Source organism: Calliopsis andreniformis, chromosome 3 (assembly GCF_051401765.1).
Source record: "Calliopsis andreniformis isolate RMS-2024a chromosome 3, iyCalAndr_principal, whole genome shotgun sequence".
Classification (NCBI taxonomy): Eukaryota; Metazoa; Arthropoda; class Insecta; order Hymenoptera; family Andrenidae; genus Calliopsis; species Calliopsis andreniformis.
Window position 1 is genome coordinate 13,977,379 of NC_135064.1, and position 24,650 is coordinate 14,002,028.

At 38.1% G+C, this 24,650-nt stretch overlaps 1 protein-coding gene across 1 annotated transcript; it reads right to left on the minus strand.

Moving 5' to 3' along the window:
• Positions 1 to 42: 42 nt before the first annotated feature.
• LOC143176983 (ras-related and estrogen-regulated growth inhibitor) lies at positions 43 to 22,840 on the minus strand. Its single transcript, XM_076374682.1, has 6 exons — positions 22,778 to 22,840; positions 3,522 to 3,610; positions 3,284 to 3,450; positions 2,815 to 3,037; positions 2,130 to 2,316; positions 43 to 670 (listed from the first exon to the last, which is right to left on the minus strand). The coding sequence occupies exons 1-6, from the start codon at positions 22,823 to 22,825 to the stop codon at positions 488 to 490; spliced, it is 897 nt and encodes a 298-aa protein (XP_076230797.1). The 5' UTR covers positions 22,826 to 22,840; the 3' UTR covers positions 43 to 487.
• Positions 22,841 to 24,650: the final 1,810 nt, after the last annotated feature.

The following is a 24,650-nucleotide window of genomic DNA, read 5'->3' on the forward strand; positions in this document are numbered from 1 at the left end:
TTAATAATATTACAGAGTTTCTACCTCAATTAAAAATATTTTGGCATTAAAATAATACTAGCGCGACTGTATCTGTACAGCTATTTTCTCATTACAAGTAGAAGTAACAAATAAGAATTGACTACAAAATACATTATAAACTATTTCCACAATACAACAGAATTATAATATTAAAAAATATCAGATTAAATAACCCCATCATGTCCTCTTTAACATGAACTACGAAAAAATAATTTTACACTTAGATATACAATATTTTTCACATATTTTGTATTCCAGACTTTTGTCTGAAGCGTCAGTAAGTTAACGATCATTTTCCAAATTTTATCGTGTACTTCAATTTCTTTCCAAAAGTGGGTATTCTTTAATTCATTTCCTTCTAAAAAGGGGAAGTTGCCCTAGAATCTCTTTAAATTAAAAAATTCTCAAGAATTCTCTTTCTGACCCACTTTTGGTAACTGAAAGCAATTCAAGATGCATTCGAAGATCAATGCATCGTCCCTCTCACGGAGATACTGAACCTTCTTTTGAGGGGGATAGGCGAAGGTCGTCGAAGAGCATTCAAAGTGCCGTCGGTGGAGGCCCTCACCCTGAAGCAATTCGTCTGCGGTTCAGAATTGCCCGGCAATTCCGTCAACAGTTTGAAGATGTCGGTGAAAACGGCCATGACCTGTCGAATAAAAATAATCGGACCAGTTTGCTGCTATCATTACGTAACCCCGCAGCGGGGATTATCTATTCCAACCACTGTGACCAAAGAGAGAGGCGAGTATTTTTCTCACAGGCCATGTTTAAATCGTTATTATCTCTCGTGCCGTTTTTTCTTTTCGTACCCCGGGTTTTATTCGCGACACGTGTTTGATGGTTGATCCTTTCCCCCCCGAACGTCTTACTTCTCCGTCATCTTTCTTCTTTCGAATCTTTCTATCGGTAAATATTGAGAGAAATATCTTTGCAAGAAACTCAAAGAATGAGTAAAGGTGGAGAGCAGTTAGGATTGATTAGTAAGTTTAAATTTTTATTTTTTCATTGTAATAGATGATATAGTAGAATAGAAATTTGAATAGAAGAGTAGAGGCCGCTAATTTTTTTTTTACAGAAATAGAATAAATAGAAATTTGGATATTTATCTTAATTTTATTAAAATGAAATTTTTCATATTTTCTTAAAATGAAAATGAAATTGAATTTTTTACGCGAACCAGGTATTTTCAAATTACACGTTTCTTGCAAGAATTGTAAACTGGATTTATAATAAACACTCTGCAATGTTCTTTTGATAAATACGAAAATGCTAAAAAACGCTGAAAGGCACTATAGAAAATTCTGGATATCAAAATTTACTCCAACATTTAAAACTCTAAAATAAGTAGAAGTGAATGATTGTTATTTGAACCTTCCACTATTTCTGTATCATTTGTAATTCACATAATACAATAGTAAAAATAGAACGTTTTTGCGATTTGTTATCTTTACATTCGTAAATAATAGAGAAAGTATATCTATTTTATGAAGATCAAGGACGAATGGAAAATGGAGGACGATTTCCAGATCAAACGACCCTATTTAAGTGCAATCATGAAATTTGATTATGGGTCGGAGGAGGAGAGGGACATGTAATTAATTGTGAAACAAATTTTTAATTACGGTCACATTATGATGCAGATAAGCGGATACGGTACGCGATTATTGTTCGAGATGCTGGAGTCTATCGCTTGTCGACGAGACGCGCGATACAGATTTTGTTTACGAGCCAACGATCACGCGTAAACGCCATGACTTCGGTTTCCCGGTGGAGTAAACAATCATTTTAGAAAAATAACCAGCCGATCACGATTAAAAGAGGGTTTCTGAGTGTCACTTTGCAAAAATATTCTCTACTTCCGTGCACCATATAGACCTAGAATATAGATTTATAGACTAAAGAGAAAAACTATCGCAGTTTTGAGAACTTATAAGCAAAATTTATTCTCTTCGAATAAGACTACTTTCTCGTTGTAAGCTCACATTTTTTAATTTATCGTAAGAAGAAAAGAGTAGTTTATTTCTAATTTTAATTTTGAAATGTTGTAATTACTGTTAAACATCAATGAAGGTAGATATAGGTATATAGAAAAGTAGAGTAATTACCTGTTCGACAGACTCCCTCACAGAAATCTCGTGAAAAGCGTGCGCCTCGATTTCTTGTGCCCTTTGGCGGCCTTCTGAGGTGGAAACTACCCTTTCACCAGGAGTATATGACAGGTCAGATTTGTTTCCTATCAGGATCACCACAGGTGGTATTTTCCTAGTTTTCCTTGCGTGCGAAACCAGAAATCTAGGTAAGAGAACAATTCAACATATAAAGCTTTTCATTTAAAATTTTTGTCGTTCCGATTTGTCACTTAGATTTCTTTTACCCTACCAAAATATGCAATTTTACCTTTATTTTAGAACTTCATCATACTTTTTAATTTTCTTTTTATTCAATTATAATCCCATTTTTCTTCTCAATTCTTATATTTATTATATGTATTTCTAGTACAGGATAACTCAGAATTATCGGTCAATAAAGTGTTGCATGATAGAGAATCATAAGGAAAATTTGGTTCATTTAATAAACATGATTAAAATTTTGTTTTATTTTCGATTATAAGGTTTTAAGAACTGCAGATTTTTAAAAATAATGTGAAAATATACTCTTAATTGAATTACTTTTTTAAATTCTGAATAATAGAGCAAGTGCAATAAATATTCTATTTAAAAGAAGGAAAATCGTAGAGTTGATTTATTCTGCACTAGATTCATTCAAATGACATTTCATCGATATTCTCACCGAAGACGAGACGTTTCGTCGAAGCTGACACGATCAGACACCGAATAAACGAGGACTATAGCGTCTGCCAATCGAAGTTTGAATTCAGTCGGCGGAGGTAAGTACCCTGGTGGATCAGTGATCTCCCACGAAGCATCTAAGAAGTTGTCCACTTTATACAGCCTCTCAGTAGTACCATCGTATTCACCGATATATCGTTTTGTCGCAAATCGAACTGCCAGAGCTAGAAAAAAACAATCGTTAAACGTTACTAAAGTAAATCACTCCTTTGCATTCATATATCATCTACTTTTTCGCCTAGCTATTTTTTATAAGATTTCACAAAAATTATATTGCAGAATCTTACATGAAACGAAAGAATAAAAAATCTATGAAAAGCTAAATCGATTGGACAATCATAAATCACTTTTTGAATACTTTTATTTATGAAAGTTTCATCCCCTCCCAAAGACTGAATTTTTATTTTTACCAGTCTTGCCGACACCTTGATGGCCCAGAAGAATCACCTTGATGAATCTAGGCTCTTTGTTACTAGTCAATCCAAGGTTCCATGCTATTGGCGGACTAATCCTTTTCTTCAACGACGCTGCAGGTGGACTGAATCTCTCCATGACTCGACGTTCACTGTTTTCCCTCCTGGACGTCTCATTGATTATGAACCCTCTCTTACACGAGATGGTATTTTATGGAGGCATTATTATACATACAGAGCTTCCTTTAATATCCAATGGCCAGTATCCGGTAAACACGTCGATCGATGATGTTTGTCCTTGCCAGAGTCGCTTCTAGTAGGAGGCTTTCAATAAATTAAGGAAATTATTGACTTGGTGTTTGGGGAGTAATTTTGGTTTCGATTACTTAACGTAAAGTGGCAATTAATTGACAGATACAATTTATGTAGTTTTAGATTTATTGCTTGCTGTTTTTGATAAATGATGGGGGTGATAATTTCTACAATCATGAAAATATTATGGAATCGCATTCTATAATGATGTTATTTGCAATATTTATTTGTCAAAAAAGTGAATTTTTATTTCTAAGCCTTATCCGAGACAATTCTGGATTTTTTTATAAGAGATTACAAATTTCTTAAGAAGGTTGAAATACTATTTACGTTCCACACTTCAAAGTGTTTTAAAGTATATTAATAACATGGTCAGGTATACAGAAGGTACAGATTTTATAATGGCTTAAATAGACCGCCACACCAAGGAAAATGGGATAATTGTATTTATGTTGAATATTAAATAGAATCATACTAAATCGAAATAAATCATTCAATTTGAATTTTTCTTTTAAACCATGTCAAATGGAAATCTTATAAAACAATTCATGTAAAAACCAAATTGCATGCACTTCGATCATCAACTCGCCCAGCAAAGTCCCGCACGAAGAACGCCTACAGTCAACCATGCTCCAAAGCCAACAAATGCAATTACAATATTTTCCCATATCTTTAATTTTGTCATTATTCCTACCTAATATAAACTGTGACTATTAATAAATACTACAAAAAAGAAGTATTAAAATTTACTATGGAATACTGAAGTAATGATATTTTTTCTACAGTCCCCATGCATGGCGCCTCACTGTGTCCCCTGCATGTTAAGCGCTCAACTTTCAGCTGCAAGGGGGTAAATCGTCAATCATAACCTACTGTCGCAGGAGCGACAAAGCGATTCAAATGGTCGATCATCTTCACGATTATCCCGGAACACGCTACGCAAGAAGCGTCCCCTCCCTGTTGACCCGTTCCCGTCGATGGCGCCAGGAACGCGAACGAAACGCGAAGGTCATTACTCGTCCTAATCAAGATGGCACGGTATCAGCGTGGTGTCGCCGGGTCAAACGGTTTTAACGGTCGTGTTTCGTAATTTCGCGGTCCTCCTCCTGGGTGGAATAAAACCGAGCATCGAACGGCATGCACCAGATACACAGGGACCTGGGGACGTCGAGCCGAGGAGAGAGACCCCGGCACGCGTCCTACGAACGGTTGTTATTACTTTTATGTAAGAGCACAGACGCGAACGGCTATTTTATCGGACCGTTACGCGTCGCGATCCAGCGATCGGTGCGTCGCGTCGCTCCGTTTCGCGATACAACTTCGCAACGGTGACTCACTTGCCGTTTCTCTGCCGATTTCCTCCGCGGTTCGACGCACTTTCCGCGATGGAAATTCAATCGCCTCTACCCGCGGCGGCTCCGAGCGTATCGTCGACTGCACAGGCGCCATTAGGGGACGTTTCATCGTATGGGATGTACGCTACCGTGCATTTGTATTTCGATACTTTCACGATATTGAAATATGTTACATGAACAGAATTCTATGATATAGGTTTGGCTACAAATCTCGTCTCAGATGATTATATAAGGTTTATAAATACCGATGAGAATAACATTTGATATCAGTTTGGATAAATAAGAAAGTGTAGGTATTTCGTAGATTTCTAATTATGTAAACGTGTATATATATTTATGTATGGTAGTGTACGCTCTTTTTCATAAGTATTTGGACAGTTGATGAGACGAGTAAAATGTTCGTAATTTTATTTTCAGAAGAGATTTCTTAAATGAGTTGTTATCGTTCTGTGTACCTATGTCACTAATGCTAGAAAAATTGATACTAGGGACGCATACCTATGTTCAACATTTTCCTAGCAACATTTACAATTATGCAATAGCCACTAGAATCCTATTTTGGAGTGAAATAGAGCATTCATTGAGAGTTGAGTGCCTAAACTCAGAGAAACAATTGTGGATTTATTTACAAGATGCAAGTCCAGAATACAGAATTATGATTGAAAACTTTGAACTTTGATATCTTGCAAATAGAATTATATGATTTATGTTGTTTTGCCTTAAGGCTAGATATTTATGAAAGGTTGCATATTGTCAACTTAATTTGATTCTATTCAACTGAGTCTAGGGTCGGTTCTAAACTGTGCTATTTTTCTGCATGCAAGAGATAAGTTAGAAGTTGTTTTGTATACCGAAGTATTTCAGAAGATAAAGAAATGAACATATTAGCAAATATGGTTTGAAATCGCTGGTTGGCAGAACGGGAACTAACTGTTGACAGCAATCTTTAGAATTTTACTATATAAATAATGTAATTACTAAAAAAAAATCGAAAACTGAAGACAAGGGATTGTAGTTTAGCGAAAGATCTGACTGCTTTGCAATTAAATCTTAGAATCGCTAGAGAGATAAAACCATAGTGGAGATTTTAATGCCCATTTGTCGTAAGAAAAAGACAAGTAAATATGTTAGTGTACTCCAAAGAAGATTTGAGGTCCATAGAAAAGAAGTTCAAGCATTTTAGAAAAAGTACTGTTTAAATAAATAAGTTGTACATAGATAAGTACCCAATTGAACATGCAAATTTATCATTACAACTTTCCTACAAGACTCTAAACATCGTTTAAAACACATCGTCATAACTCGTCCTCTTTACCAAGATGTTTAACAATGTGTTAACATGCATCCATAATATGCACGTTCTTATGAAACGTGCACGTGATCTAACCCAGCAATGTAGCTGCCGATCCGATTCGTAGATTTCAATACTCTCCTCCGACCTCTTGCGAAATTCTGTTTACATTTCGCACTTTTACGGCAATTCAATCTCATCTGACCTCCAAAATGCCTTCATTCACCTAATTTCTATATCAGCTCTAGATTTTTGATTCATTCACCAGATTCCTTCATTCACGAGCATGGGGCGGGCTTATTTAGCCCCCTCTAGTTCTATCATAAACTCCATCTTTGTTCTTCTGCGATCACGTGACTTTTCGCAGTTCGCCATGTTCCACGAGTCTCCTGGGAATCGTGGATTTCTTCGACAGAAAATCGTACACTTCGTTCGCTTTTCACCCTGCGAGCAAGGCAGACCGCTGAGATACCAGAGGATCGCAAAAGACTCTCGGGATCTGAACAGGATTCGTCATCCAACCCAATTTCCAGGAATCCCTGAACCAATTCGCCTAAGCGCGCCCGTGTTTCCTGGTACACTCCATCTGGCCATTGATAATCTAAATATAGACGCCACGAAGTCGGCCGTTGTAGGAGGAAAGCGTGCCGCTCCCCGTTGACCTCATGCGAGTTCTTGCGGGGGTTATCGGCATTGTAACTCGCGCCCTTATCAGTTATCATTGCTCCCCACCCGCCTGAGGCCGCGACAACCCGAAAAAACGTGCCCTCTAGTTTCACCTAATAAATAGATTAAACACGCCTAGAAGCGCCGCTCCCTGAGGAGCCACCACAAACTTGTCCCCCCTCCTTGCCCCCTCCCTCACCAATCAGATAAGATAACGATAATTCATCGATTGATCGTCCACGGGGAGCAAAAAGGGGTGGTCTTCGGAGAGGGATAAGGAAGTATGTTGTTTTGTTTTGGGAGCTGGAATCTGTAGCACGAGGCTGACCGATGATACGGGGTCACCGAACTATGAATAGGTCCGTGGCCAAAAGACGTCCCGCAAAAAAAGATATCTAGAGAATTAGCTGTTGACTGAACCAGCCGAGACGGGAGACTTAGGGCTCGGTCGGTGACACGGGTCGATTAGCGCCACTGGCTGAATTGATTTCGAGTCGACTAGGGGTCGTGAGGTGCATGGCCCGTGTACTGGACGTGTGAGAACACGGATTCTTTATCGATGCATACGAGCGAAGGATCATTTGTCGAGAACGGTGATCTCTTTAAATTCATTCTGGTCGAGGTGGTGATTGAGACAGTTTTGGAATTTGTTAGTGAGTGGGATGGTCGACTGAATTGCTAAGTCATGGACCAGGACCTCTGTGCTCTTTTTGTGATTATTTGCAACCAGACCGAGACGAGTATAAAATATCACATTCAGTTAAACGACCTCCACCACAAACGAGTCTGAGGGCTTTCCTGTGATTATCGTGGCGGAAGAACCGGAAGTGAGAAGACGTGACGCGCCGAAGACGACGGTTTTATATGCAAACGTAAAGGGAATTTACGAGCCCGTAAATTTGGGCAAAATTGTGAAAAAGGGGACACATGCCTACTTGGTAAAAATAATCGTGTGATGCAGCGTCGAAAAATGCTTTAATTGGGCTGGATTTGTTTACTGGTCTACTATACAATTGATTAAGAAAATTCTACCTCAAGAGCTTGTGAGAGATTACATAAACGACATAGAAGGCTCTCGGAAACGAGATTCTATTCAAACGGAGGCGACGAAAACAGTAATTCAGCCAAGATAAACCATTATCTTAATGTTCACAATGTTTTCACAATTCTACACGATTTTACTGTCCCTACGTTTATCGTATCTATATAAAATTCAATCAACTCCAAATTTCGTAATTATACATCTTTGTACCTTCAGAGAGGTTAGATCTACAGGGCATGCGCAGAAGATTCCCGCGAATTTCGCTTAATTTCAATTAGTAAGATCTTTGTTAAGGAAATATAGAAATAAGTATATTAACTTTGTGACATTTTTTATTATGAAAATTCAATGTAATATGTTTATAACTAATTCATTGATGTAATTTGCAATTTAGGTGAAAACTCTTTGGCAAACAAATTTAGAACCAAAAGTTTTTGAAACAGTACGAGCTTTCAGAGACTAAATGGAAGTCGAGAGATTCGATTAATGATCTCAGAAGGATTTCATAGATCTTTAAGAATTTTTCTTATTTTCTGGGATGCTGAACGTAGGACGACTTCGTTGAGGAATCGATCAGCAAAACTCCTCTATGACTAACACGTATTACGCGTGACTCATTGAGGTGTCGATAATCCCCGATTGAAATTAGTAAACAACTAATCGTTTGTTTCGTCGATCGTCGAGACTGTTCCGGTAAAAAATCGATTATGCGCGGCGTGCGCAAGGCTATTTACTCGCTCGTCCACTCCTTATCGACGCTATGGAACCCGTCTCCTATCCAATTTAAGTTTTATTTTAAACAGTCTCGAGACGAACCAAGAAGTCTTGTCGCATATTTACAACTGTCAAGCAAATTAATAACACGAAAGTTATTAATGCTATCATTGTTGCTAAATTATGGTATATCAGTCCAGCGGAGTAATAATTTATGGTCTTGAAAAGGTAGAATTGTATTGTTATTTAACAATAATTAGCTTTAGGTAAAAATTGTTAAGAACTAGATTAAAATTGCTATACTTAAATAATGTTGCATGTATGTTAAGTAATAATATATTATACATATTAAACATTAAGGAACCGAATTACTATTTACTAGTTACTACTAGTTACTAGGTACTACTTAGATTTTCCTGCTTCAAGCATCACGCCTACCCTGAATAAATCTCACAGTTTCCTACTATATCGCGTGTCTCTGATAACGGGCAAAGCACATGCAGTTGTTTATTTTTGCTGCTTTTCCATGAGAGGTTTTCCATCAACATGTAACAGTCTTCAGAAAAGCTAGTCTTAATTGATTTGTAGTTTTAATATTTCTGAAATCCACATATATAACAGAAAAAATGTTTTCCACCACTTAAAATGTAACATTTCTTATAATTGCATTCAAGTACTAAAAAGTATAATTATCGCTATTTCATTGTAACAATAAAGGTAACTTCAGTTTGCGCTCTTAAACAACTTTTAATTAAAAAAAAATTCATGTTATCACAGACGTATAACATCTCTCATTTCCCATACAATGCAAAAAATAAATAAATTACTCAAAAGATAGCAGAAAGTGAAGCATAAAAAAAGGCATCACTTCATATAAGACTATTGGTTTCGTGCATATTAAATTACCCGCAATGAGAAGACATCAATTTTCCTTCATTAATATTACTGTTTCGCGTTTAATGCATGTGTACGTGGCAACGATAAATACTTTTTAAAATTCTAAAAAAATTCTATCGTTCAAACTGCCCTACTCAGAAGAGCGATTCGATGCGCACCAACACAACGCAGCCACCCGACGCGAAGAATGTAAATAAGGCATTATCTGCGGAATGAGCGTTCGACTTCGTGTCCTTTAATAGACTCCGAGTCTAACGATCCGCGTATCTCCGCAGAAGGCTTTCACGGAATACACCAGAAGCTATAGATCCACGGGATAACGATTGCATTCCCAGTTTCCCGGAATATTCTCTCTCCGTCTTCGTGTGACCTGACACGATTCCCCACGATAGGAAAGGATTGTTGACCACAGGCTGGCGCGAAACGCGAGCGATGTGAAGGAACGGCAGGTTTCTATTAATAAACGGCCGCCTCGTAAAAAACCTATTACCCGGCCGAGAATAATTGCTACAATAAAGATTGCCGTTTCAATTATAACGCAGGGACCATTAACGGTGGCGTTTAACGCAGCGCGCGCTCTCTTTCTCTGCCCCGTTCCTAGCCTTTTTTTTTCCCTCTCTTTCCAATTGATTGACCTCTGAACCGATGTGAACGTCCAAGATAGCGCGGCCCGTACTCTCTCCCGGCGATGTGTCATGCACCTTATTGAATATCTCTCGTGTTTTCCCGCAGACAGTATATACGTAAGCGCATGTATACTCGTGTATAATAATATTGTCCAGGATACATGGGGTAAAGTTTCAGTTAAATATAGAACAATAACAATGGACGAGCGACCGACAGCGTAATATTCGGAATACTTTGTTCGCGATACCGCTCACCGTCTGTGGCTGGTAACCGAAACCGAAGGGTTCAACCGACGATTAGGTGAAACGATCATCGTACCGACTACCACTGTCTGATTAATGGAAATATTCCGCTGGTGTGGTTGCATCGACGTTTGAAAACGTTCACTTGCATAATGGCGTCGTAATTGCACGCAGAACGCGCATGTTCTGGGGAGCAATGTTCAGGGTGTGTTGTTCACGAACAGTTACAGGAATTGTGTAATGGCCGTTGTTTTCCAAACGGTATGTTTACTGCGGCTGGTGAATTCGATGCTGTCCTTCTAATCGGTGGCATTGAGGCTTGCGAGAAGCGTGCGCGTGCTGACCGCTTCCTCGTCGAATCTAGATTGCAGTAGTAATGATGCTAAAAGTAGGTATTGTAACACTAGAAGTAGTAACGAGTCGTCTGACGAAGAGGATGGACTTAATCTGTTGATGTTATTGGAAACCTTTTGTCTGTTTTGTGGATGGCTGAAGCTACTTGGAGCCACTTGGGGTTTTCTACGCTTTAAGATACATGTTTTGCTAGTAATCAAATGTATTGATCCTACGTAGTCCTGCCAGATCTGCTACTAGCCAAATGGCATTAAAGCACAAGTTATTTTTTTGGCTAGTTATCCTTCCACTCGATCTAAATCTACTCTAGACTCATTCGATTCGTAACCCAGGTCTACCCTGACCTACCTGAAACCTCGTTTATTCACATAAACATGTTTGTAATCATTTGAATCCGTTCCAAATTTTCGAAATTTATTGTTCGACAAGGTGCCTCTTTGATGCGTGTCCAAAACTCATTTGATCTACATGTAGGTTGAACTTAATCCGAAATTCGTCTGATGGGCCACACATTTAGTACAGACGTCCTTTAAATTGAAATTAGTAGAGGCCACAGATTCGGTCTAGACATGTACTTAAATCGGACATAATCTAGACCTACCTTACGTCCAATTTAGAACTAGCTCAATTCGGCACACGTACAGTTCTGCCCGCCTAATCGACACAGAAGGTCAGTAGCCAAAGGAGCTGGGTAAGAACACGTAGAAATTGTTTTTTACGTCATTCGGTATCAGATCTGTTGACCTTCAATTTATTGACCAGCCAGGACAATGGCACGTCTACCTAAAGAAGTCATCGTCTGTTGGATGCTGTCAGCAACAGGCATGCAACGTGGATGTTTTCTGGCCGGTATACGACGATAAGGGAGTCGTCGACACCGATGCTTCACTCCGTTTCATCGACACAGGTCGATCTTGGCGTCTGAACTTGGACCTCGTCGGCGTAAATCAGCAAAACAACCGTCTCCGCAGATTGCATCCATAATTGTATTTTTAAACTCGGCCTGTGGCGCGCGTACCCGGCCGCTCCCCTAGGCAATTTGTATCGTCGCTCTATCTGAGAAATTCTGCGGTCGTGTACGAGCGGTCGACGAGCCGAGGGGAAGGACGAGGGAAACTGAGAGTCAGTAAACAGGTGATGAGGCGTCTGAAGCGTATAACCGCTGGTCGTGTGACTGAGGATGATGCGCCTTTCGCGATTAAAGGTTATTGATTGCTGGGAATTTCTTAGAATTCTCTCTGGTTAATATCCTTCTGGCATTAAATATAGGTATTAATTTAATTAGCTTGTAAGCTCGCTTGTAACTTACGAGCTAGCGATAAAAGCGTTGGCAGATTAAGTTGATGACGTTCCATATTTTCTGCCTTTGGAATGTGATGTTAGGTAATAAGGCTGAGGTTGTGGCGAGGGGTATTCACCTTAAGAAGAAGTAAGGCTTTTGAAGTCGATAGAATATGTAGATAGTCAAATAGATGTAAATATTTTTAATATTTGTAACGAAGTGTACTTATATCTAGCTTCTAGGACACTGCAAAAGCTTCCAAGCAGTGGAAGTAGATGTGACTGCCATGAGAGAAAAAGTTTCAATTTTTTTTAAAGCAACTTCGTCCATTAACCCTTATCTGATATGATATAAGTATTATTATAATTTTATATAACATTATTACAATTTTTCAATTTTGTAATTTCGAGTTACTAAGAATACTATCATTCTTCCCTATCAGCTAAGGATTATTCTGTTACCAGAACTAATATTTCCAACATTCCCAAACCCTCCTAATTAATCTCAATTTAAAAGAAAAAACAGGTCAAACATAAATCAGCCTAAAGAGGGTATTCACTCTAACATATAACCCATAAAAAAGCATCTAGACCCCAGCCAATGCCACAGAATTCATCGAACCGATCAATGTCCTTTTTATGGCGGGTTGTCCTATAAGAATACTTTGTTCAAGGCTTAGAAATGAGGTAACTGTCCCGTGGCAAAGTCTTCTCGCTGAATTTGCGTGTCTGTCAATTATTAACGGCAATCACAGTAACGTCGTGTGTCAATCGGGCAGAGTGGCATCGTGAGTCGACTGACGATGGCTCCTCGCTGCAGCCAGAGGTCAGCCCGCGTCTATTACCGCGCGCACGTTGTTGTTAAGGGGGTGAGCACGAGCAAGGTGCATGATCAGTCAACGACAATGAGGTAAGTACGGGTAACATAGATTAGGATGATCCTCGGCGAACGCTGCGAGACCTACTTCTTCCACGTGTGCGAGGCTCCACGCCGTGCACTCCTAATCTGTCTTCGGGAACCCTAGATGGCTGAACCAATTCAGATCGGTGCAACTGAACTGCTTTCATGAGTGGTAGTTTGAGAAAAATTAACGCAATGATCATGCTAAACCTTCTACCTTTCTCAATGCAATTTTTGTTGTTATTTTGACAATGATATTCATATATTTTGATATGATCTATTTCTTGTCTAAGAAATCGTAGAAAAATTGGTAAGAAATATAGGTGCGTTACTGAATGGCAATGTTATGCTTTTAAACCTTAAAACTGACAAAAACTCAGTAAAATGCGAGGATTATAGTTGGAGAGCTCTCTCCTCACGAATCTTCCTCTAGCTGCAAATGGTTAATTGAATGATTTACGATTGATACGATACATATTCCTGCAACGATCGCGGCGAGATCATTGTTCTTGGAGGCGTCGATTGGTCGCCAGTTATAATTGGCAATTGCAATTCAGGCTGATGTCAGAGCAACATTATTCTAACTCGTACATTAAAACTAGTGATAACGGTTGAATTAGATACAGCTACATTGTAACAATAGCGTGATGAAATATTATACTGGGTTTTTAGAACTAGACCACTTGCAATTGAAGATAAATGAACTACTTTTTAACTCAATCAGAAGATTAATGAATAATTGCATTTTTTTTATAAATCAATTTAAAAAGACTACATGCCAGTAATTTTATCAGGGAAATGACACAGGAGAACAAGTGCGCTCGTTAGGCTCAGCTGGACTCAAGCCCCAACGTCTTCTGGAGCGCAATCGTGGCTGATCATCTAACCAGGACCGAACGAGGCAGTAGGTGAATTAGATCACTAAGCAGAATTATTTTCGCCAATCATTCCTGTCGGCCCGCTTGAGTTCCGTCCTATTCGATTAGTGTAAGCCACTATTAACCTGTTGAGAGTCTTGTCTAACTATAAATGGCTCGTGTTATACACTTATTCTGGTTCATGATGTTTATAGTTCAGGCCTTATGATATTTAATAGAAAATCACAATTGTTATTCAGTAATTAAGTTATTCTAGACGCGGAATTATCAGAAGTTATTTTGTAGAAACATCCATCTTCTTACTAATTTAATGTTGTGTAATTTTTAATTCGCGTTGTACTGGAAAAATAATCCAAAATGAAAATTTTGCTTCCTCAATGTCATGTTTAAAACATACCTATTAAACTATATAGGAACTTAGTATCTCAGAACGAAGTTGAGCTACAAATTATTAGACTCCTCAGACCTAGGCCAATATCCTTTAACTCTCCGCTGATATCATAGCTCACTATGACAGAATAATTGCGATTTTATTAGAAGTCTTTTAGATGCTCTTCTTTCAGTTTTATTAATTTTTGTAATTTATTCATAAATAGATATCCTCGACATAAACTATTAAAAGTTGAATTAGTATTCAGAGTGTTTGATGGCAGAGTCAGAAATTTTAAAAGATGATTCGACATGTCAAAATAAGACTAAAATGAAGAATGAAAAAATTACGTTTAAGGCTCCCTTTCAGACCCTAAAATACGCGTGAAATGTGTCTAACGTGGGACGTATTTTACTGCCGACGTTCACTAGGTTGGTTAGACACGGCGAAGTCAGTAGAATAAGTCCCAAGATAGAGACAGAAAAACCAGTAGAATAACCCACGTCAGGCACAGAGAAACCAGTAGAATAAGTCCCAAGTCAAATACATTTCACGCGAATTTAAAGAGTTCTCTCAATAACTAATAACCCTGAAACGAAACCTCAAATGCATTTTCGACATTCCTAATTTTCATCTTATTTTAGCACATAGAATCGTCCCTTAAAAGTTTCGACATCGATCGTTGAATATCCTACAAATACCGAAAGCTGCAACATACGACAGTTAACACTTTAATGATCGGGGAATTTTTGCAGAAATTAACACCTGTAATTTACTATTTTTCATACACCTTCCTAAAATGTGTTTCGATGCATCCAAAACTACATTATAGAATTTTACTTGCTGCATTTTACATATTTGAAGAACGTGAAAGTGTCCAAATACTTATGCACAGTAGTATAAGTACTAATACTAATACTCCAGTCGTTAAAGTGTCAAAAGTTCAAATCCCGATGATCCTCGCTAGCTTTTTGCTCAGAAACTCGTTTCGAAGCCGCAGGAATCCCTCAAAAGGATAATTGATTGATTCAATTGCACCATTACGCGAGGACATCCTCCTCCCCAGGGAGATCGGCCAGTCGGTGCAATAAAATCGTAACGCGAGCAATAAACGCGCACGGTGTACCGTCTCAGCGTGCTCTAACCATTTAAATTGAATATGTAGGGTAAACTTCAGGATGAACGTCGAGGCGATTGGCTCTGTTAACCGTGGGGCGCGCGACGCGACGTTTTCGCGCGTCGGAAGACGTTGTCGTCTTCCAATCTACGCGTGTCGCTTGCGTACGAACCCCGCGATATCGTTTCTCGATAGTGACGCAAAGAATCGACGCGTGGTCTGATTCGAGCCGCGCGACGCTGTCGTTTTCGCCGACGACGTAGCAGATGTGATGTCAGGCGATTGATGGCGAGGTGGCACGTCAGCAAGCACCACACGTGTCGCCGTTCACGCCCGACGAACGTTTCGTGCTAGTAGTCATGTATTGCATTGCTTCTTTCTTTGTGAGGTTGACTGTGTAGGTATTTCAGTGGAAATAGGTGGGAAGGTTTCGGGGAATACTTAATTCATTATATGGAGGAATTTTGTAAGATACTGTGGAGTTAATTGATGCCTTTGGATAGCATTTCTTTTAACTACTTTGGCTCATAGGAGAAATTTAATCCTCGACTACCCCCAAATTTAAGAACGAAAGGTTTTGATTAAAATCTATTGATATGAAATATTTTTTAAATTAATATGGCGTTGATTGAAATTTGGAAAGCAGGTATGCCATATATTCCCAATTTTCATTATGTCTTTGATATTTAAATGAGAGCAATAATAAAAATGTATCACGTGGAATGTACCAGACTCCGAGTCAATAATGATGGGTTAATCGAAATCAATGGTGTTAGGAGTTTAGAATTTTTTTTTAATATTTAGCAGTTAAAGAGGATTACAAGGAGTATTACTAGATTCGTAGATGCCAATAGACTTGGGTACACGTATAGTTGTGAACATTGTTCTTCTTGAATAGCAAGGAAAGAAGATACAAAATACTATAAGATTAAAATATGAAATTACTTCCTATTCATTGATGTTTCTAATTGCAAGTAAAATGTCAAACTAAAATATATATCGTGTGTATAAGTAACCAAGATATCGCGATAGGCAAGGTGTGTAAGACAAGAGGTAAAGTTTATTTATGATTTTCAAGGTTCAGTGTTCAGCTTTCACTACCGAGGGTGTTCTTTGAAGAAAAACGATAATCCTTTGCAACGTGTGGTTTCGATCCCACAGAGTTATTTATATCAAAGTTGCACGCATCCGTTGCAACCCTAACTACATCCCAGTAATTGCACAGCAGCTATGAGAGTGTATCTATCGATTATTGATGAAATCTTCCATATACGAGGTGTTCCAATAGTTTCTGAAAAATATTTAATCTGTGAGCTTGAGATTCCAAATTTCCATATTGACAATTATTTAAAATGCGAGAATAGTTTAAAAATTAGAATCGGGTTTCTTTAATACGGATAAAAAATAATTTTTGTTACTGCTTTTTCTAATAAGTATTTCATGCAATATTTTATACATATAACTACAAAATAAAAAAGAACTAACAAATTTGATCAATTAAAAAAAATTACTATCAGAAATTCTCGAAGCTTAAAAAATATATAAGAAAAAAAAATACTAAAAAGTCTCGAATCACGAAACCGTTTTCACTGGCACCCCATGAATATTCGAAATCGAGAGGGCAGTAAATTTCGTGATGTATTCTTGATATGTCAATTACGCGTATCGAAACACCTTTCATAAAATAATACGATGATCGTTGCAACCTTTTCAGCTGCAAGGTACAACAGAATCTTTATTTCTGGACGGCTTATTATGTGAACCGTTTGATTGCGTGCCTTCAAGCATACAGGCACGTTTGGTTAATGGTTGCAATCAATCACTCGTAGGGTTTTATTAACTTTTTGTTGCATCATTGCAGCAAAGTAAGCGTATATAATTTCCTGCCACTAAAATTGTATTGAATCGAGTAGTACCTCATGGGAATGATTTAACAGGTTCGTGAAACAAGTTCTTGATGCTGTAAAGAGTACATCCGTGACCTTTTATAGAAACGTGACGAGGCTTCTCTCTTTAATCTTTAACGAAGTGAGAATTTTATGAGAGTGCATTACTTACAATTTATGATACGAAATTTATCATTTTGTTATTTATGTTTTAATTGAGAATGTTACTGTAGCATTGTTTTAAATTGAATTTTGAAGATGTTGGATTATTGCAAACCTTATTTGATTGAGTAGAATTTGTCTGACCATAGTCAGGGTATAATCTACTAGCTGCACAGAGCCTCGCAACTCTTGACTACAGTTGTAACTTTAGAAAATATAGTTGCATGTCTCACATCTCAGAACTTTAATCTTTTTATGCAGAAAATGGAGAGACATTTAAACTTTACTTATGAAATAATGAAATAAGCTAATTATCATCCGTTTGATCATTACATCGATGTCAGATCATACAAGAGACGAGTTTGCAATAGACCTCTACGAAGCATCTTGCCCTGTTACCTCTGTCAGATATTTCTCTCGAAATATCGAATATAATTCTCAGTTTTAGAATAAAATACATAGCCACGAATAGAATACTAATTAATATGAATCAAATAGCAATTACTGCAATTTATTTATCGTTGATGCTTTCAAATGAAACGTGATCTGTACGTAATCGACAAACCCATAATTAGGAATTATCGTTGAAATCATGTTATTATGGAAATGTAAAGATGTCAGGGCAATTCGACTTCTTCGTCAATGTTGAAGGTCTGGATACTGTTCAGCGAACCTTGCACTTGTTTACAGTATTCTCACAATCGTGCCGCGTCCCATTTCCCGGCCGATATTTTTCACATCCTCTGGATCAAGGCCGTTCGAGCTGAGACGCAGAAAGAGCAACCAGGAAAGAGCATTGTTCGCGAAGAAGCAAACACGCGAGGCGATTGGTTCCACGAGAAACAAGAATTAACTGGCGATTTCAATGGGATAATTGAATTTAAATGAAGGAATATATTTGAGAAGAATAGTCAGTGGAAGGAGAACAAATAAACTGTTCTTTTTCTCAATTTCACTTATGTTTGAATTCAAGATCTAAGAAACGACTGTCTCTGACTAGAAATAGTGACTTTGTAAAAAATAAAATGACTATAAAATTGCTAGAACAACGTAGCTTACAAATACACTTGTCTTCACTTTTCATTGTCCTTGGGTAGCATTTCAGACATCAAAGTCACGTATTTACAATATTTTGTATGAAACTTGAAGTGTTTTGCTTTTATTTTGTCGCTAAGTAGGTTAGACAATGTACAAGCCTTGCCTTGACTAATCAGTAGCATACTTCCGTCCCTAATCAGACAGCCAGTTATCGATTGAAGGAATTAAAAACAAATCAAAATTAGTAGTAAATAAGCATGTAAAACTTATTAAGTGACTACATAAAAGTACTTTTGAAATCTGACTTCACCAAACATTACCATAATTCATTAGTATAGCTACCTATCTTTTACCATCATTCAAAAACTTAACACTAGCTATATTTCCAACGTAATAGTCATAAAACTTCCACAATCACACTATCATTTTATCAAACACTATTTCAATAAGATAACATATATAAGAAATAAATAATAAATTATAAGAAACAAACAAAATCTGCATCACAGCTCGTTAGTAGTATACCCTGGTGTCTAATCAGACAAAATTCCCAAAACACAAAATGCAACGTCACAAGTCCATTTCATGCGTAGAACTTGTCACATGAAACAGGAAAATCTCGTTCAGAAATAAACTTTCCTAAATATAACTAAATTGTAGAAGTGCATGACACAGTAAGCAATCGGGCATTTCGTAAGAACCAAAATGGCGGGACGGTTATTAATGGCGGACTGTATCGAAGACCCGGCCTTCCTTAACATCGTACTGCCAGCGAACGTAATCAAGGAGCCTAGATCGTGATTGGCATAACGCGTTCAGCCCCGAATAGACGTTAGCATTCATCTTCGATTCTAAGCGCACGCAGATATCGCCCCCCTGCGAGCCTGTAGCCCCGATTTCAAAGTGCAATCAACAACGGTACACGTGACATCCTGGACCTAGATTCGACCAGCTGCACGACCGCGTTTTCCAGAACGCTTTGGGCCGGCGATAGTCGAAAAAAATTTCGAAGCGTGCAAAACAGGCGATAGAGAATGATCGACAGGCAATACGATACCACATACGAACTTAACCCCGTTTAACTGACTCCCTGCGGACGTTGGTTACATGCCCCTCTAATGCGAAGTCTAACTTGTACCACTACGAATTGATGTATTAGAAATATTCTAGGATGTTCTGCTTTAAGTTTTACTTGTTTTGTTTATTTAATGACTGCAGATATATCTTGGAATTTTGTGAGTTGTGTTGGAGTTTTGTTTTGAGGATTTTAGGGTAAATAGGGATGTATTGGCTTAATGAACTGAGAGATTGTTTTGAAAATACATACATGTTTTGGAGAATGGCCGATTAATTAAAGCGATAGTTGAAATCTGTTATTTAATTTAAAAAATATTTATGACTGATTCATTCTTTTGAAGATTATGGTATTGTATATGTAATTTATCTCGAATATGATTCAACATTTAGTATATTTACTTGTAATACAAGGAATTTATGAGAGCTTTTAATTGAACCTAGAATAGAATAGAATAGAATTTAGGATAAAAGTTTTATGTAAAATTGTCTTGTTTAGTAAGATACTGAAACAGTGTAAGTAGTCTTACTTCTTCATCATTTTGTTTTGATACGATAGATTTCCATCAGGATTTATGAAATCTACAGTCTTTTCTGAGTTTATTTAAATCCTTGTTAAAATTGTGACACTACATAACGAATTACAGAAGCTATGTTTTATAATACTGCATCGGAATATGAAGGACCTATAATCTACAGGTAAGGATAAAACAAAATTACCATAATCATTACTATTACGTTACATTATCTTTCCTCCATGAAGAATGATAAAAAGAAATATTCCCGAGAAATCCTGTATCAAATATTAACACATTTATGATAAAATGTACCTAGTAAAAAGTCACCCTTGCAGTATAAATTATGTCACTAACCAAAATTGTTTCCATTTAAGGACTATAGAAACGACAGTACCCGATTATTGACATAAGGGTTAAATAAATAACTGCAATAAACATCACCACTCTTTCATCCCTCCTTCACCAAACATCACTTAACTTTGTCTGACATGTCTAAACGCCCAATTAACGATGCGACAGCCAAGTCAGCAATGTTTACATTTCCATATCGCGAATCGACGCTTACGATATTGTTTGGTAAAATTCAATTAGTCCGAGAAAGTACGAGCACTTTCGCTTATCAATCTATTAGCATTCTTGCCACAGTTATCGTTTCCTATAAATAAACAATCACCAACAAACGTGGCAAATGCGACGAGATGACGCGGTTGACCTGTGGCGACTCCCAACGCTAGTAATTTCGGTCTGGCAAGATTAGCGAGCGCATACAGCGAAAGGAGGAAAGAGGCTGCCGTGTTGCAGTTATCTGACCGTAAGCGGTGAAATGTTTCGAACGTTGACGGTCATTTTTCGATCTATCCCTGCCAGTGACCGCGTAATTGGCAAGGCCAAGAAACCCGAGGCGTACTTCGCACTCGTGAAACGAGTGATCTTATTTTTAGCGGCGGATTATCGCCGCGTGAGAATCAAATGTCAAATGTGGAACGATATAGGAGCCGCGGCGGCAGAAGAAAAACGGCCAAGTTTTTACATCGGCGAAAGAAGACGAAACCGACGCGTTCCTCCAAAGAGCTGGCGAACGATAGCGCGCAGGCGAAGGGCCAGAATCTGAAATAATCTTCTTTCCTTTCTATCGTAAAATCGAGAAAGATTCTTTTTTCTTTGTGATGCGAAGTGCAGAGGGAGAGGAAAAGAGAAAGCGAAAAAAGACCATTGTGGTAGCGGTCGAAGTTGATGCGCGAGGCTTCCGGTAACGAGAAGTGTTTTCTTGAGAAATAATATATATATATATATCGGTTGGAGATTGGGTTTATGGAAGTTTCGAGTAACAGGAATTGAGCTTATTTTGTGTAGGAATATTTTTACATTTTATAGGAAATTTCATTTAGGACAAGATGATTTTAAACTGAGACTTTTCTTCGAAATTCTTAACTGAGCTTGATATTAAGGAGCCAGTAGAATAAGTCAGTTACAAGTTAGACGTACTAAGCAAAGAATTGACAGAAACAAGTAAAAAGAAAGTTATGCCTTTGGTAACTAGTAGGATATACAATATATCCCACTTGTTGCCTCTTAGGTCTTCTCGGAATGTTTTTAATTTTGTGCAATTTATATGTGGTAATCAAGAAGCAAAAGAATTGTAATTGAATTGTATAGAATATTCTCGAAAGTGATCTATATGTTACTGCAGAATGGCGTTAGTGTGACAAATTTGAGTATATGTGTTTTAGATGATTTAAAGTGAATAACTGGTTCAGTTCATTTTCTATAACGTCGTATCAAACTATACACTTAAAACGTACGTTGCTAGTTTAGTTCCAAACAATTAAAAATAATACTTCTTCGTTTTCTCGTATCGTGTCTCGCATTACACGAGATATAAACCGTAAAGACCACCCAAGTATGATCGAGCTATATAATCGTCTTCATTGATATAAAGGAAGACTTTTTATCAAAGACGATAAACGTATGAAACTTGATAATATTTCTAAAAATTATACGATATAATTACTTCCAGATAAAATTTATTATCCATTGAAAGATAAAAATAAAAAAATTATAGCAAATTTCATTAGGTTTAAAAGTATAACTTTGTAATTAGTTAAAGTAATAAATCTATTTTATGTGTATTTCATTGAAAATAAACAATAATTGATATAATTGTAGTGAAACACACGATGAATAGCCTCAGAGACAGGTAAATAGAAATGTCCGTGTGTGATGTGTCTTTATCTACTGATTCCTGCAAAGCAGCCTACATGCGCCATTCCAAAGGGAGAATAATTGGATTTTCTTTTCCAAGCAATGTTACTTGTCAATAAGGTGGAAAAATTAACTAGTGCAAAATTTTAACTTTAATAACTATTCAGTAGCCATTGTTAAAGTTAAAATAATTTCTTTAACGATCTTTAACGATCTTTTAACGAGCAAATAATTAAACACTTTATTCAGTTGTAACAAATGAGGAGTCACCTCAAAATATTGAAACACTTAATCATTGAAAATTCATTTATAACAGATTCAAAACGTTTTCAGCTAAGTCATCCTGATTACGCGAGAGTACTTCCCAAAAAAGTTTCGAGAAAGTTCGTCTCTAGAAGTTTACACGTAACGCAAGTAGAATAAGAAATACTAAACAGACTCAAACATAGAAATACACTACAACGAGAAACCGAAATATTTGCAACGTACAATATTTCCCAATAATCGCAAACGAGAAGAACAAGTGTATTACCTCGTAACAAGTCAAATAAAAATATCAATTACCTGAGTCTCAGCGAATCGCAAATTATCTTGGGAAAATTCTCGAAACATTGAACCAGTAGTTACACGAACTCCGATAAATCGTACGCACGGGTGCAACGCTCGGTGCATCCTCGTCTCGCGACAAATTGCCCATTGAAATCGTCCACGTGTCGCGTGTTCGCGTCCTTGGCGTTCATTCTTGCGCCACGAGTACATTCATGGAATTTCTTCCTGATTCGCCATCACCTGCTACAGAATTTACAATCATGTTACACGTGGTAAGATTGATGACGGTTTATACGTCGAACGTGCTTTCGCAAACGGAAATATCGACTCGAACATCCGCACGTGGCTTTTCTCTACTGCGCATTGACAATAAGAACGATAAGGGCGTCGAACTTCTCGAAAATTTCGGCACACTGTGATGGCACACGCTCACTCTACTCGTGTCTCCACCACCTCGCAACTCATTCTACTTACGTCTGACTACCGCAATGACGGATACAAGTGGCGTCAGTATGAACATAACTAAAGAGTTTATATAAAAAATAACACTTGTCAATCTTTATTTATTTATAGAAGAGCAAACAGAAGTATTGTTTATTAGAAATTAGTGCCTTTTTTTAACAAAATAATCATCATAGTATATACATATTGCGTTTTTAATGGAACAGGGACTATTATGTTGTGGAACTCCTGTCTGGTTACCAGAATATGTTCTTAAGAATCGTAAAATGTGACAAGTACTGTTCGTGTTATGACACATTCAATTGAAGGGAATTAAGGACACTATAGGTCCTCACGCGCTGTCTTCTCAGTTCTAGCGCTTAATTCTACAAAAATGAGTAGTCGTGTGAATAAGCATAAGAAAGAAGTGAAGTTACTCAGTGATGATTACTAACAAGTGTATGAAGTAATCGAACTCTGTGGGAATGAAGACTAAAGTGGTAAATTTATTACAGGATTCTCGAACGTGCATCTTCCCTTTAAAGGTGAGAAACAATTGAATCATGAATCAAACATCGAATAAATCTCAACGACCAGTATTATCGTTTCGAAGTCGTTGTCCCATAAATCGCAATTTCAGCAGGACCCTCTACTGCCCACAGAACTCGCAAGTGACTCCTACCGCTCATCCACCGCCCAGCTTCATCTCTTAATTCCTACGCGTAGAACAAAGTGTAAACAATCAGTGGGAGGCGGCAAACACTAGTGACAAGAACAGTCCCCCTGAATTTATCTACTTGATTACGTGTCCGTCGTTGACACCCTGCGACAGAAATACAATGATCGTTGCATCACTGCATCTACCCACAATCGTCGTAACCTCGCAGAAAACTCCGCGACTGGTAAACAGACGCACGCAGTCGTGGCCGCGGTCGCTTAACCGGGGCGACCGAGCATCACCTGGACTGGGATCGTCAGCCAAGCGGAAAGAGGACGTATCTAATCATCGATTCATAAAATGCGGTAATCGTTGCGAACGTAGAAAGACGAATAGGTCGGGGGGCAGAGGAAGGAGGATCGAGCGAAGACCTCCACATCGTGAAACGATATCGGAACTAGTACAATCGGCAGAAAGAAACGAGGGTACGAGGTCGGTCGAACGTCTCCCGCTCGGTATCTGTTCAAAAATATGCGAGGAATATATCGGACCGAGACAAAATAGCGGCGTATGATTAATCGACGGCCCCGATAATGGCCACCCTTTGTCGGGGGCCGCGATCGCGCCGAATGTTTACTCACTCGAAGGAGGATGATCGAGTTGCGTGTCGGCCCTCCACGATGGCACGCTGGCGATTCCAGCGGGGAGAGCACGGTGTCACCGGAAACGGAGGATGGTGCCGACGTAAGGGCGGAAAGAGAGCTGTTCGACGCCGCGGCATGGCCCCTG

Excerpts from the sequence above, each read along its gene's own strand:
- LOC143176983 (XM_076374682.1), bottom strand. The coding sequence starts at position 22,825 with ATGTTTCGAGAATTTTCCCAAGATAATTTGCGATTCGCTGAGACTCAG. Across the intron at positions 3,451-3,521 it reads TGGATATTAAAGGAAGCTCT|GAGGGAAAACAGTGAACGTC; the intron begins GTATGTATAATA and ends TGAGACGTCCAG. Across the intron at positions 671-2,129 it reads TGAGGGAGTCTGTCGAACAG|GTCATGGCCGTTTTCACCGA; the intron begins GTAATTACTCTA and ends TTTATTCGACAG.